Here is a 16,126-nt window from a genome sequence, read left to right as displayed (position 1 = left end):
CAGTTCTGAAGGGAAAAGGGGGTCCAACCCGTTACTAGCATGGGGTACCTAATAAAGTGGCCGGTGAGTGTATATATATGTGTGTGTTTACATGCACAATATGTGTGAGTTTAAATTAGGGCTGCAAGTAACAATTATTTACATTCTCTATTACATCATCAGGATCATTTGGTCCATTAAATGTCAGAAAGTGTTGTCCATGTGTTGTCCAATGTCCATCCCAGTTTGTTAAAGCGGAAGGTAATGTCCTAAAATGTCTTGTTTTATCATCCAAAATCCAAAGAGATGTGGTTTACAGGGTCTCTGCAGGTTAACTCAAATTCAAGACTATTTGAAAGTGGAACTTTGCCGATACTGAACTAAGTTATTCAAGCCAAGTATCGCTAAACTTTCCCTTCCCCATAGCTGAAGAATATAATCTGTGGCTAATACAATGAAAGCAGAACGACTACATTGCATGTTGATTTCATTTGTTACACAGCTAAATTATATTTGGAAGAGACAAAAACGCAGTGTCTGGGACCTGGGTATGGCTGTGTGTTGGACCATTGGGTCCTTCAGCTCTGTATGAAACCTGAGACCAGACTCTCAGGAGGTGAGGTCATTCTTGAATGTAGATTGAGATATTAGGCTTGTGAAGGTGTGCGTGAGTATGTGTGTATGTGTGTAACTCAGCAAGAGATACATAGAAGAGACACTGAGCCAGAGATGCAGGGAGAGCTGCACAATGCATGAGTCCCTGCAGCTTGAGTGTCCATTACGCACTATGTATGACTCAGATTGAAGGACGTAAGCTGGTAGTAATGCTAAGGCATCATGCCAGGAAATTGAAGCCTTATTTGACCGGCCCTCATAACCACAGCACCCATGCCAACAAGGTCTGGGATCACTTCTGCAAATGTAAGTGGTTTGGAGTAAGTGAGTGTGAGAGCATTCCTGAATGCCCATGTTTATGTCTGAGGGTCATATGGGAGTGGATGTCTCTGCTGCAAGGCCTTACTTTCAGCCTAATAATGAGATTTGCTGCAGAGATGTTCAGCTGAGATATTTTCCGTCTGCAGAGCAGACCCGGAGCTCTGTGGTTGTATATGGTTATATCTTCAAATACTAAACCAAGAGCTCACTGAGCATCACTGTACGGTTATCAGTGTTCCAGTCATCTCCTTACAGTTCTACAGGTATTAGCAATGGTAGTTAGAATCCTTCTATTAATAATACTAAGAACACACTATATTAAATGAAGAAATAAGCAATCAAAGCAAATGTCAAAGTTGAACATGAATACTATGGCCCAAAACTAAAAAGTTGGCACATAAATTAAAGGGAGACAGACAAGTCTCTGCATCACAGAGCAACATGTTGACACTACAGAGTTACATATACTCTTATATTGTATTCATGTAGTTTTGTAGCTTAGTTTTAAAAGAAGGTTTTGGATTTTAGATGAAGGTCTGAGGGAATCTTTGGCTTTAGTTGCATGTTGGCAGGCCAGTGTGGCTCTTTGAATATGTTAGGGTGAAATCCTTCATGGAAACAACTAGAATTGTTTACCAGTATCAGAAATACCTCCAATACTGCTTAAAATGATGGTATCAGAATCAGCAATTATGCAAGTCTTTGCAGCGATCTAATAGCATGTAATTAAGCCCTGAGCCTTTATTCTCTGTTGTATATGTTCATGTTTTAGTAAGGGTTTAATCCACGACGTTCCACTCCCGGGATAGCTCTGGTGCCAGTGGTAATTCTGCCGGATGTCCGTCCCCGTCTTCTGTCTCTGTGTTGGCGCTCTAACCTGCGGCTGATTTCTGAGGACTATGGTTACCTGGTCCTCAGATCTCTGTAGGGTAAATCCAGACAGCTAGCTAGACTATCTGTCCAATCAAAGTTTTCTGTTGATAACTAAAACTACATCTGAAAGTACACACGTTGCGGCACCGTGGCTCTGTCCGGCACTTTGCGCTACGCAGAACGATTGTGATTGTTTTAAAGAACTGCCAATAAACCAGAGCAAGTTTTTCTCACATCCCAGAATGCTATGTGGACTAGCCAGACCCTGATCCGCGGTGCTGTGGAGGAAGGTCTGGCAATGATATCAGATCGGTACTCAGTTTTGACTGAGACACAGACAAAAACACATCCGTACTCTATCCCCTTCACCAAATGTCTCAGTTTAAGGGGGTTTGGGAAACACCAGAGTAGTGTGGACTTGAGGCTTAAAGATAGCAAAGATCGTTTTTAAAGCAAAATGTCCTAGTGTAGATGTAGCCTTCTGACCAGACCAGCTTTCAGGTGTAAATGTGTAACTGTGTCAATATGGTCAGGGCGGTCCTGAAAAAGAGACCATTGCTCTCTCAGTGCACTTCCCCCTGATAAATAAAGGGGAAGCAAAAACTACACCTAGTGAGGATTGTGCATTGCATCATTGTATTGTCTGCTTTGGAGCTATTTCGGGCTGGGGACAGGTCACCCGACGGCTTTTCTTGTGTCTGATTGGTTGATTACAAGCAGTCAAGCCTGCTCCATGATAGAGGTTGACATCAACCTGATGTATTGTAGCCAGAGGAAATATTTTTTTAGAAACAATAAAACTCAGTTATACTGGTAGCACTACATTTAAGAAGAAGATCTTTTGTATTCTGTAAGACATAACCAAATGGCCAATATGTGGACAACTCCAAGTTTAAACCCCTATGCCCTCTTATACCAAAAAGGCATCTCAAAAGGTAAGTCTCAAGAATGGAAGACAATGGCGTATTAACCTGAAATCCTTCCTATTTTGTTGTCAGATAGCTTCACAACCAACCATTCTTTAATCTTGGTTCAGAAAACTTTGCTGTGAGGCTTATGAATGCTCTGTTGTGTAATTTGTTGGCAGAGTGGACCAGTGTACATCTGCTCCTGTTGGTCTAAAGGAACGGGCTGTGAGCGGCTGCATTCTTTGATGCAGCCACAGAATTTAAACCCATGGCCATGGGAGTTAGCCTCTTTTAACAGCTGAGGTGCTACCAGCACTACAGGCGTATCCATCGTGCTGTTTCTACCTGCCACATTGTGACCTCGAGATTTAACTTTTCATACTGTCCTGCCCTAGAAAACAATTATGGGAATACTACCAGCAGTTTGGGGCTTTTCCACATTACATATTTCCCTAATTTGTCTTGCCAGAAATAATAACTCCTCTTCTTCTTCATAGTCCGTCTCAGATACAATGCTTTTTCCCCTTTCCATCATTATAGACAGATTTAGTGCTTTGTTCTTGCATTTGTACAGTCTATGCTTGCATCACATGTCGATTTGTCTCTGTCGCTCTCATTTGGTGCTGTTAAATGAACTCATTAGTTCGGTCAGGCCTTTCACTCAGTTCCACTTCTGCTTCGAATTAGGCCTGCACACAGAGGACTACACAGAGGACTACCAGCTCGTGTGTGTGTGTGTGTGTGTGTATATGTGTGTGTATGTGTGTTGCATCTGTGTATGCATCTGCATTAATGTGTGTAAGGGAGCATCCCCAGAGATGACAACCAACATCCCATGAGGTCAGCTCATCTGCCTCCCTTTGTACCTCTCTGCCTCTAGCAACAGAGGGAAAGAAAGAAGAAAACAGGGAGGAGGCTGGACAGAAGAAAAAAAGGATAACATGTAGAAGAGGAGGAGAGCAAAGGCAGAGGAGTCTGAGTCGACACATATTTGGTGGTGGTGAAGTTAGTTGTGGCGAAAAGCTACCCGTAAAACTGGCCGCCTTCAAACCGCCTTCCAGTCTTTCTCCACAAACACACACACACACACACACACACACATACACACAGTAATCATCTTATGGTATGGCCAAAATAATAGCTTACAGAGCAGTAATGGAGGCAGTCGGACCCCAGCCTCTGTATTTTTCCCCCAAAACTGCCCAGACATTCCCCTGTGGTTTGGCCTGCTACTCTTTACTCACTCGCTTCTCTCTCATTCCTCTCTTACTCTCCTCCCTCCTTCCTTCTCGTCCCTCCTCCTTTTCTATCTACAGTCCTCTGTCTCTCACCTCCCTCTTGCTGTCCCCCTCTTTCTCCTGTTCTTCATCCCTTAATCTTATCAGCTCCCTCTTTCTTTCTCCTTCTCTTCCTCCCCCCTCCCTTAAAGTCTGTTTGTGCCAGAAACCTAATGAGAACAGTGTGTGTGTGTGTGTGTGTGTGTGTGTGTGTGTGTGTGTGTGTGTGTGTGTGTGTGTGTGTGTGTGTGTGTGTGTGTGTGTGATTGAGATCCTCATGGGGTCCCTCCTCTGGTATCCACATGCGCAGATACATTCACACTACGTACATTATTTACTAGTTGATCTTTAGTCTATAACGACGACGTTGCACTTCCAAGGTGCTCCGTTGCTGCCGGAAATTCTACCGGATGTCTGATCTCTGAGGACTATGGTTACCTGGTCCTCCGATCTCTGCAGGGTAAATCCAGACAGCTAGCTAGACTATCTGTCCAATCTGAGGACTATGGTTACCTGGTCCTCAGATCTCTGCAGGGTAAATCCAGACAGCTAGCTAGACTATCTGTCCAATCTGAGTTTTCTGTTGACGACTAAAACTACTTCTGAACGTACACATGTTCTACAAGAACAACTTCCTTCCTGAGACTTTTCAGCAGCGGCACCGTGGCTCTGTCCAGCGCCATAAACCAGAACACATGTTTCTCCCATCCCAGAATGCAGTGTGGACTAACCAGACTAGTTGAAATTTAACGTGTGTTGTAATACATACTGGTTAGCCTAGCAAAGACAACTACAACTACATTACAATACACTGCATATTGCTATCACAAAATAAAACAACACATACTGAAAATGTTATCTAAAATTGCCCACAAGGACACCATTAAATTCATTTTTCATTTTTAATGCAAAATTATATAAAGCTGTGTGATGATTTAGTCGATAAGAACCAGGGAAGCAGCCCTTGATCTGTCAGAACGAGTCACTTCCTGACTACCATTCCCTTTGCCAATATAAATATATATTATACACAAGACAGCATGATATACATATGATTTGACTTTATTTTTATTTAGCAATTTTCATATCTTGTGACTCTAGAAGTGTTGCGATTCGATAGTATTGAGATTGACTTTTCCTTCTTTAACAAAAACAAAAGTTGTATATACAATATAATAATTCTAGAGACAATATATCATGAGGAAAAAACTGATTGTGTTCTAAGAATAATGTCAGTCAGTCGGTCTGACATTTCATTTTTAAAGAAGTACATCAACAGTGTATTTATGTTAACGGCTACATTTAGCCTAGCTGCTCTTGCTTATGAAGAAAATAAACAAGTTACAAATGATATATATTTCACAGAAGTGCAAAGATAATAAAAACTTCTAATCTAGAAAATTGTCTATTGAATCTAATCTAAATCTAATAGACATGTAGATTATTATAACCAGATATAGTGCTGTAAGGAAACTTAATCCAGCCAGACAGGCTCCAACTGTAAATTGAATTCTTAAAAAATAAAAAATAAATTCCAGGGAAAAGAATCAATGTTAAAAATCATACATATGTAAATCGATTTTTTTCTTCACCCTGCTGCATAGCAGTATAATCACTTACCATAATAGACAAACACACACTATCATGCACAACTATCTCTCACACAGATCATAACAGGGGTCAGTATTCCCTTCACCCCCGAACCCAGTCACACCTGACCCCCCCTCTTTGTTGTCCTTTAAACTGGATCACAGTGTGTAGGTCTGTGTGTGTGCATGCGTGTGTGCATGTGTGTGTGTGAAGCCTTTGGGAAATCATACTGTTGAAGTGTGAACACATGAACAATGTTTATCTGCAACACCACACTATAACATTTATGGAATTACATAAGTCAGTTTTCTAAGGAGAATGCATGCGGTGTACGTGTATTTGAATATGTGTGCCAACTTTCTACAAAGGATAAAGCAGATTATGGACAAAAATAATCCCATTCATCATTGTCCACTGCAGTGACTGTTAAAGATTACAAATGTCTAGCCATTGTGTTGGCTGTGAGGACACAGATTTTGTTTTTTTAATTTTTATTTTGCTGTGGTGGAGTTTTACAAGCCAGGAAAGTCATGGGAGTCAATTACACAAATAAAAAGACTCATCTTCCAACCTGGCAGGAGTATCAAAAGCGGTAAAATCATTATTAATCAGGTCATGTTGAGAGCTGCAGCTCCTCAAAGAGGCCCGCGCCGGTTGAATCATTTAGACTATTTCTTCTCTTTTGTTTTAGAATTTATGGGTATAAATTATGTCTGCAATTTCATTATATCATTACTGCAAATAAGTTTGCAACATTATAGTTATATTCTTACAAAAACACAGTCAATTATATATTTTCATATCACAAGAGGGTGTTGTCACTAATATCCCTCCTACTATTTTAATGACTCACACTGTCTCTCTCAGTGAGGGAGTGAAAGGTGTCTCGTCTTGTTTCTTAATTAGACATACCTATCTACAAGAGAGACCTTCAGTGGTAGGGGAGTACCATACAATCATCTAAAGCTTTTAAATGGCCACCGTTAGCTGACTTCCTAGCAATCACAACTTGTTTTACAACTGCATCTCTTTATAATATGAATGTATTTTGTATTAATATTTTAAAAGCTAATAGTCAAACTAAAGCAAGTGCATGTAATGCAAATGTCCCTTTCTGTCACATTGCAGATTCTCTTGACAGCTGGATACCAGAGACATATCTGCAGATGGAAATCAAAGGCGGAGACAGAGCTGACACACTGACGTGCCCTATTTCAGGATGTGCAGACTCATGCTCCGTGGCACATCTCCCCCCCCCGAGGACACCGGGCGACACAGTGAACGGACGGTCGGCTAGCTTTGGCCTCGGAACAAAAGAAAAGAACAGCTCCTCGTCAGGGCCGTCCCCGTTTCATCAATGGCCTCTGTGTCTGCTACGTGCCGTTTTTCTTCCTCCAATTACTCCAACAAAGGGCTCGAGACGCAAGGGGCAGCTGTAGCCAGCTGCAACCAATCATTTAGACATATGGGATGTTGTGTCTGTCAGTCAGCTGGCCGGGGGGGGGGGGGGGGGGGGGGGGGGGGGGGGGGGGGGGGGGGGGGGGGGGGGGGTATGTAGGTATAACCAGCGGCATGTCATGTCTGGGATGTACAGTGTGTATGTCAAGTGTTAATGGGGAAAAACGTCTGTTTAAGAAGACCTCATTCATTCATTCATTCATTGGCATGGCATGGCATGGCATGGCATGGAAGTAGCAACTAACTAGAGATTATTTTCATTGTTGTTTAATCAGTCCTTTATTTTCTCAATTAATCCATAAATTTGGCCTCAAACGTCTTCTTTTGTAGGAGTACACCGATTATGGGGCCAATTTTTTTGGCAGTTAGCAGATTGTCTGTTTCAGTGTTTTATTTGCCTGATTTAAAACACCTGTATTAGTCTTTTGTCCACAAGTCAACAAAATTTAGTTTAAAGTCATAGAAAAGTCAAAAAACTAGAAAATAATGACATTTAAGAAGCTGGGAGCTTTTTTGTTTCTTTACAACGGATTTCAACCAATTAATCAATGATGAAAACAGTCTGAGTGTGAAGCTACCGTCACACAGCAACAAAGCTTAAATCTTACAGTGGCATTAAGATGCCTACAGCTATACGCGCCCACAGATTAATAACACAAGGTTTTCTGATGAAGAATTAGTCAAAATGAGACTATTGGTTGCCAGTGTGGCCAACTGGCCAGCTTTCTAGCATTAGTCAGTATCAGTACCCTAAAAACAGAAGGAGGCAGATCACTGGACTTGATTCTAGAAACGTTTAAACAAGACCTTCCTCTGCAGCGCTGTGGAGGAAGGTCTGGCAACGCGACCAAGTAGCAATCCTTAAAAGCAGTTCAATGTAAAGAAGCTTCAAGATAAACAAATCAAGATAAAAGATCAAATCAACAACTAGGTTCGTGAAAGAACTGTCAATTCAACTTACATTCAAAAATAGAATTGTTTTTTCAGTAAAAACCGCTGCCTGCTACTGGAAAGAAGTCCGATTTGAGTTCGTGGGCCAGAAAACCGAAACTAATGAGGTGGAATGCACTGAAAGCTCTGCATTCTGGGTTCTGGGTGGCTTCATCACTATGAGCAATGACAGGCATGTGACACTGGTTAGTGTTACTGGAAATCTTAAAACAAGTTTAATAATTAAGTGCAAATGGTGCTTGACAAGATTATCTATCTTAAAAAAAATAAAAACAACTCTGATTGAATCACCCTAAAGCAGATACCTTTGTTCCATGTAGCTTCATTAGAAACTGAGAAATCAAGACATGATTGATCTGCAGTATAAAAAAGAAATTATCTCATGCAACTGGCATATTTAATAGCTTATACTGAATATTTATAGCTGTGTGTATATATTTTTAGGTCCAGAAATAGATTGACAAACTATTCAGCCAACATGCTTATTAATTAAATGATTTGGTGAGAAGTAAAAAAATAGTCAACCCTATTGCATCCTCCTCAAATGTTTCTCAATGAAAATCCCTGAAAGTGTGTTGCAAGTGCGCAGCAGCACGAATCATCCAAGCCGAAGCCGCCAGTGTTGACCTTTGCCCTAATTACGCACATGCAAGCGGAGGTCAGGAATGTCGGGCACCTAAGCTAATTGTGAGAATATCTGGGGGTTTATGTATTGTGTACACGGCACGGCGCTCAGTAACTCCAGCCTCGTTCTGTCTGACGGCCGTTTCTTTTCCCGGAGCTGTGGGAGCCGTAAGAGCCGGAGGACGCTCCACAAACAACACGGCCACCTCATGTCCAACTGACAAACAGTGACAGGCAACTGACACATTCTCCAAAGAGAGGCCCCCGCCTGGACCGGGGCTGCCCCCCCTCCTGCCACACAGACCGAAAATGGGTTTTATTCCACGAGACACACAACGGTTTTTATAATCTTAAAGTTTTTCAATGAAAATTTGAATGATCCAAAAAACTATCATTCCCTCCAGTACCATGAATCATATCAATTGGAGTATCAGTCAAGTTTCATTAACAAATTACCACACCTTGATGAATAAAGTATCTTCTATTCATTAATCCAAAAAAAGCAAATTTACATAATGTTGGACCATAATTATTACCATTTCCATGTCTAAAATGTTGGATGGTGGCTTCTATTTAATCAGCACAGTGGCTGGCCTAAATACTCAGGACATTTTACCTCAGTTTATTTTGGGAGGCACCAAACAGACCTCGTTTCTGACTTGGAAATGTGTCACACGTTAATCAGTTCCTCGTCCTGCTCCTCAGTATTCACCCTGCGTTCATTCCGAACCATTAACCCCTGAAGTTTCCCAACCCGGGCCTCCGTGGCCTCCTTCCCTCCAACTCGCTCTTTCTCCACTTTTCGAAAGGTTGAACTGTTCTACAAATCAGCGCAGTTTAGGATCGGAACTCAAGCCAGTTCGTATCTCCTAACTCAAAAAAGGGACCAGGGACCCCCAGGGGTCCTTGAGCGGGTTCCAGGGGGTTCCCAGCAAAAATGGGAATTATTTAGTCTCACTTTAATTCCATCTTGAAAAAAACAATGATAGACTCTGTGACTATCATGGCCATGGGTTTCACACAATTTGTGTAATAATACATAAAAAAGAAAAAAATCCTAACCGATAGGGAGCTTTGGGACAAAATCTTATCGAACGGGGGTCCGTGGTCCTTGACGTGAACAAGTTTGGGAAACCAGAAGCTACTTAATCTAAAGCCGGGGGTCAATCTCCCTTTCACTCAGAGCCACACCGAACAGAAGAATCCCGTCAAGTTTACTGACACGTGTACTGAGCCTTCTTCGGTGTGTGTAGTGTACTTTTCTCTATATTATCTAGACCAATGGTTTGCACTGTTCCTTATCGGTTTGTTAAATGAAAAGATGTGATTGTAAAAAAAAGAAAAATGTATTGACATGCTTGTATTTTGAAAACAGTAAAATAGCTTTGACTTGTTGCATGTCAAATTTGTTGCACTTTTGTAGCTTATTTCCATCTTTTTGTTGCTATTTTAAGGTGTCGCTTTTCTCTGACATTTTAATAGCTTTCTTTTTTTCTTTTACACTTTTGATGTTTTTTTTCACATTCAAAGAATTTATCATTTCAAGAAAAACAGTTTCCCTTTTGTTGGTTTGGTGCATAATATAATATAATATAATATAATGCAGATATTCGGGCCGGGGGCCAGGTTCAGCCTGCTGGCTTTGAGTTTGATACGTGATCTAAAGTACACATTTGTCACTATAACAGTTCTTCCATCTGAAGTTTAGCCAACTGTAAGCTTTTTGATATGTGGATATATGTGTGGAAGCTTCAGCTGACCGTTGTGGGGAGCTGCTAATGATGCTGCTAATAATAATAATAATAATAATAATATGAACGTGATACGTTCTTGGAGACAAAACCCTCAACAGTCGTCCATATCAAGTTAGTGTTGTAAAAGAGTGTAATATGTCATTTATTGAGCTGCATTCATTAATGAAATGTTGCACACTCGCTCTTTTATTTGTTATGCTCCATTGCATAATGGCATATTCTCACCTGCACTGCTGTCACGTGTTTAATATTTGTTTAATGCTCTTTTTGCACTATTCCATTTGCACAAAGTGTTTATAGACTGTTCTACACTCAGTATTTTTACTTCTGGGTCCTATTGTACTGTATTGTATTGCATTACTGCCATACTACTATGTTTATTGACTCTATGTTTGATCTGATGTTTGGGGGACTCTTTCCTATTTTGTAAGTTTATATTTTACGTATTTAATATGTAACTCTACGACGTCTTAGCCAGGTGAGAATTTGTGCTCGATCGGCTTACCTGGTTAAATAAAAGGTTAAAAATAAAATGAAAGAAAATAATGATAGGCACTACTGGGCAGAAAAATGTTTTAAACAATGAGCTACATGATACACCGCCACCATATGGTTTCCAGCTTATGAAGTTAAAAGATGTCCTTTAACATGCTGCACACAGAGCAAACTTCATTTGGAGTTGTGTTTCTGTTTACATGAAAAATGTTAAGTCCAATATTCCCGCTCCTTTTGCTCTGTTTTGGTCTCCACCAACTCCTTGGAAAATCATCTGGCCCTTTAGCTGCTAGACCTTTGACTTTCTTTACCCGCTAGTTGCTTTCACTTTCACATTATCCACTCATATGACTTAATGCTGTAGTAATATTAATAATAAAATTGATTGATTAATGCTGTTTTTAAACAAGATCAATCTAAGGCCAAAGTGGTTTCATTTCATTCAGTTTTTTTATCAGTCGTATTGGACAACAAACAAAAAAACTACAAAGACCACAAAAAGTGGTAAATCTAGCCTGCCCCTATCAGCAGTAACACGTTTACTGGACTGGAGTACTTACAGATATTACTTCTTAAATCTGACACTGGCCAAAATGGACATGCTGATAAACTGTCTCAGAGTGGTCAGAGGACAGAGGACCTGCTGCCGTCCACTGGGCCCTGTTGTCTTCAGCAGCCCACAGCCATTCAAATATACGCAGTACACAGTACAGTGTCTCTAACTCGAACTGTGACCACAACTGGGTTTCTTTCCTGTTTGCCCCAAATCAAAAGCTTTCAGTCACATGAGATTATTCTGTCAAAGATGGACTGTAACTGCCTGTTGATTTATGGCAGCATGTCTGTTGTTATATCATATTATTATTATTATACCAAAAGGAATGGGTATTTGTGTGGTACATGTGTGGAGTCTAGAAAGTTCACCCAGCTTGAGTGATGCCAGTGGGCATCCTCCTACTCTTCTACTCCTACTTATAAAAAGGGAGCATCCTTCACTTTGAATACAGCTACTCTGTATTTGATGTACTAGTGACAAAGCAACTAGAGCCCCATGCTGTTTCTTTAAAATATTTTATGTTTTAGAGTCTGGCTGATCATGTATTGCATGTTCAGGTTGGACTCACACGGATATGTGCTTGTGTAGGCCTAAATACAAAAAAAAGTATCAAATCCACACATATGCCAATAACTGGAAATTTAAAAAAGGAGAAAACGCACAGAGGTGTGTCGCCAGACCGAAGGAGTCTAATCTTGGCCTTAGCAAGTCCTCGCTCTCGCGTTGGCCAACTTACCCTCCAGCGTGACTTCTTTCCCCGCCTTCTTCAGCGCCTGGACCGCCAGGTCGTGCGTTGCCTCCCGGAGGTCGTTCCCATTCACCGACATGATCGCGTCGCCTACCCGGAGAGCCCGGCTCTGGTCGGCGGCGAGCCCCGGGAAGATCTTGGAAATGAGGATGGGCATCCGGTTTTCGCGCCCCCCCTTGATACTGATCCCCAGCCCGCCAGACTCCTGTTTGACAACTCGAACTTTACGCACAGCTTCCGAGGGCCCGTCCAAACTGACGGGAATGTCGCCTTGTCTCGACCCGAAGCTGGACCCGGGACTGCCGTAGCTAGATCCGGGGCTTCCGAAGTCAGAGTTTGTGCCGTTATTCGGGTACTTCCCGGGGCTGTTAAGACCGTAGTTGCCGTCGTGTTGACCCCGACTAACAACCCCGCGCCCCGGGCTGCCGCTGCGCCCCTTACCCCCATGGTTCTGGTTCTGGAGTTGGTCCTGACCCGGGGTGTGACCACGTCCAAGGTTCCCCGGACTCGTTCCCGGGTCGTTTCCGTTCGACATGCCATTTCGCAGGCCCGCCGAAGAGTTGCTGTAGTCCCAGTGATTGCCCCCCTGCCCGGGTAGCTCCGCTTCGGCCGTTAAAGTCAACGTTTCTCGGGTGAGTTCGGCGGTCACTCGGATCCAGCGGTCGCGGAGCAGAAGGTCCAGTTGACCGTTTTTGTCCGCTCGGGTCCAGACTGCCATTCCGAGTCGGTTGCCTGCTCCGAGGCGGCCGCTTCACACTAAACTCATCACCAACTTTTTCCTCTTTTTCAGAGTGCGCACAAGCAGCGACTGGGCTACAGTGGCCCGCGTCGACACACCCACCCACACTGGGACTGCAGGCACAGGGCGAGAAAAAACAGAACAGGACTCCCAAAAAAAGAGGGAGAGGAAAAGAAAAGAACAACTGGCTGTGACGGGCCAGCCGGAGGGCTTGTTGTTGAGTTCAAGCTCTAAAGCTGTCCCACTTCCACCGGGAAGTTAGCAAGAACAAACACAACACAATATCCGTTCAGATCTTTCAAAATAAAAGACATACACGGGGCATTTCTTTTGGGTCAGATTTTGGAGTGATAAAACGACCAAAAAGAAATCTGCTTTTATTTCGAAATTATAATCACCTAACTTGCGGTTTCATTATATTTTCACACAGCTTGTCAATGTGAAGAGTGAACTGAGAGCCGATGAGAGACAGAGAGACAGAGAGACAGAGACAGCCAATAGACATGTGGGACCGTGGATCATGTATTCATGATGTTAGGGGCGGGGCGTTATAGAGCCACTAAGTGGGCCAAAGCTCACTGTGTTGGCTCTATTAATGGATACTGCTGACTACTATAGCCTACCCCTTTGATTCCACATGCTGGGAGGTTTTAATGGCATTGATTCCCCAAAGTAGAAAGTCGATAGAACTGCAGACTGTCAAGATCCAACTGTTGGCACTTCACTGTGACCTTGAAGCTAATAACATCTCTATCTAAACAATCACGATGCTTTGGCTCGGTTTGTTTTATCGACTAAGTCTTTATAAAGGTGTGTGGAGGAGGGTTAGGGCCACAGGTGACTTCTGAGTTTTAACTCATAATTCTGAGAGTCATGTCAAAACTTTGGAGAAAAAAGTCAGACTTCTGACTTTTTTCTCAGAGTTCTGACTTGAAACTCAGACAGACACTAAGACATGTTTCATAAGGATTATACATTAATTTGGAAAGTTATTGCGTTTAATACAACGTCTCCATCCAGATTTTCTGCCTAATCACATGGCCACAGGTGTCACTTAGCTTGGATTCTAGACAGTAAAGAAGCTGTGAGCAGCTTTCATACATATAAAATGCAACACAAAGTTCTTCACAGAAACCAAAGTAACAAGCCGCTTTGTAATTAAGGAAACACTCAATAAACCCAGCATTCACTAAAAATAACAAAGAGGAGCGGAGGAAGCACTGCCATGAATGTCATAATCGATACACACGTGGTACGTACCAACATACACCTACATAAGACAGATACATGCATAAATAAATAAAGCTCAATTCAAAGCCAGATTAAAGGGTCCTGAGTCAACGGGAATTTGGGACGATTTCCCGGCTTGCTTTGCTTCTAAGTAGAAGCATTCCAAACATGACATTGGGCGTTTGACCAAGCCAAGTCTATTTAACCTCCTGACCTCGTGTGGTCCTTCCTCGGCAGAACTGACCCGGTCTGGTTTGTCCGTTCATAAAGCATAAAAAAGTCCCACCAAATTCTGACTTACATCTTCTTAGCCACGTTCATTCCAGCTCTTTTAAACTAGTTTTACACTTACTTTTTGCATTCAAGGTAAAAAAATAACATGAAAATTATACGTTATTTCTGAGTAAAATTAGGAGAAAATGTTAAATGTTTTGAATTATAATAGACTTGTAAAGTATGTTTCAAATATTAGCCAGGATATCCCCAAGTCAAAACTGTTTTCTGAAGAATTGTCTTAAAACGGGTCAAATTGGACTCAAGGACAATTTATATTCAAAGAAAAGAACTCAGCTGCTGCAACCGCCACGTTGGAAAAGGTCAGTCTATCTATGAAGAGATGCTGCGTTACACTGGTCACTTTAAATCTACACAACTCAACAGCACCCCAAAATGAGCACATACTGTAGCAGTAACAACTCTCTATGGCGGTTAGTCTAAAACTGAACACGTGGAAGGATCTACTGTGGTTATATTGCATTGCATTATTTTGAGCTAGCTGTCCCTAATAAGAGAAAACAGTTTGTTTAGCAGGACAGTACCAGTTTCCTTGTCTTGTTCAAACAATGTGATGAGTTGAGTAATGGAAAACCTAATGTGTGTTCACTGGACGGGCTAATTAAATGAAATAAAATAGGATTTATAAATGTTAATCCCATTAGCCTGGTTACAGACCTCTGAACCTGCCGACAACATCAAATACTGGAGGTCAGGCGATGCACCCAGTGCTGACCGTTCCTCTCCTTGTGCTTTTCTGATGGGATTTGTCCCGTTTATTTTAGAAATTCATTCTGTTTCCTGGTTAACTGCCGCGTGTGTCTCTGTAGTCCTTATCTGCTTGTCTCACCCTGTCTTTGTGTCATCGGTCCTTGTAGTATTGTCCCCACTGTCTTGTCTCCAGTTTCCTGTTTTATGTTGTCTATTCCTCCCCTGTGTGTTAATGTTAGTGTTTCCCTGTTCATGGCTGTGTGTTACCCATGTTCTTTCTGTGTTCTCTAGTTTTCCTTGTTCCATCCACGTGTCTGTCTCATGCTTGAGTTTAGTGTAGCATCCCTGACTTGTGTACTTGCCTCCCTTCTTTGTGCCTCCTGGGTGGGAGGGACTAAGACCTGAGCAAGGGAGTGGAGGAGTCAGGGATGAAACTTAAGTCATGAGGGAACAATGGAAGGAGAAAGGCAACGAGAAAATGTGTTTTAGAGGCGATCCTGATGTGTGAGGCAGGAAGTGCATCATATAGATGTTGGAAATTAGACTTTTACTTCCAAGTTCTACACGAAAGAACAGAAGGAAATGGATATATAATAAAGATGTGGCTTCACATTAGGACCTCTATGTATTGTGTAAATATCTAGTTCAAATAACTAACTAATCAAAGCAACTTCCCTGCTTAGTTCTATCTATTGTAGTTGTTAAGATTTTTCTTGCTCAAACACCATCTGTTCTTTTAAGACTTTTCTTCTTGCATGGAGAGACTGCCACTGGCCAACAAAATTACACCCTGCCCGTTCTACAACACATCATAATAGTCGTCATATTATCTGCAGTGAGGGTAAGCAGCCTTTCAACATAAAATCCTGGAAAAATAATAAGGTATCCTCAGATGAGATATATGGGTAATTTAAAAGTTTTGTTCAGGTCTTTAATTAAAAATGGTTTTGTATATACAGTGGGTACGGAAAGTATTCAGACCCCTTTAAATTTTTCACTCTTTGTTTCATTGCAGCCTTTTTCC

General features: G+C 41.8%; 1 protein-coding gene and 1 long non-coding RNA gene across 2 annotated transcripts in view; one reads left to right on the top strand and one right to left on the bottom strand.

Moving 5' to 3' along the window:
* The window catches only part of LOC117948828, a 10,661-nt gene extending 2,307 nt beyond the window's left edge, over window positions 1–8,354 (top strand). The window contains exons 2-3 of the long non-coding RNA XR_004657568.1: window positions 1,405–1,408; window positions 8,345–8,354. This is a non-coding gene — a long non-coding RNA (uncharacterized LOC117948828). The remainder of the gene's footprint in view (window positions 1–1,404; window positions 1,409–8,344) is intronic.
* Window positions 1–13,135, bottom strand: part of sntb2 (syntrophin, beta 2) — a 23,819-nt gene extending 10,684 nt beyond the window's left edge. Inside the window, exon 1 of the mRNA XM_034878671.1 lies at window positions 12,138–13,135. Within this exon, the coding sequence (XP_034734562.1) occupies window positions 12,138–12,867 (730 nt within the window). The 5' untranslated portion in view covers window positions 12,868–13,135. The remainder of the gene's footprint in view (window positions 1–12,137) is intronic.
* Between the last annotated feature and the right edge of the window lie 2,991 nt (window positions 13,136–16,126).

This window comes from Etheostoma cragini, chromosome 8 (genome assembly GCF_013103735.1).
Source record: "Etheostoma cragini isolate CJK2018 chromosome 8, CSU_Ecrag_1.0, whole genome shotgun sequence".
Lineage (NCBI taxonomy): Eukaryota > Metazoa > Chordata > Actinopteri > Perciformes > Percidae > Etheostoma > Etheostoma cragini.
The sequence above is the reverse complement of the archived record's forward strand: the minus strand, read 5'-3'. Positions and strand labels throughout refer to the sequence as shown.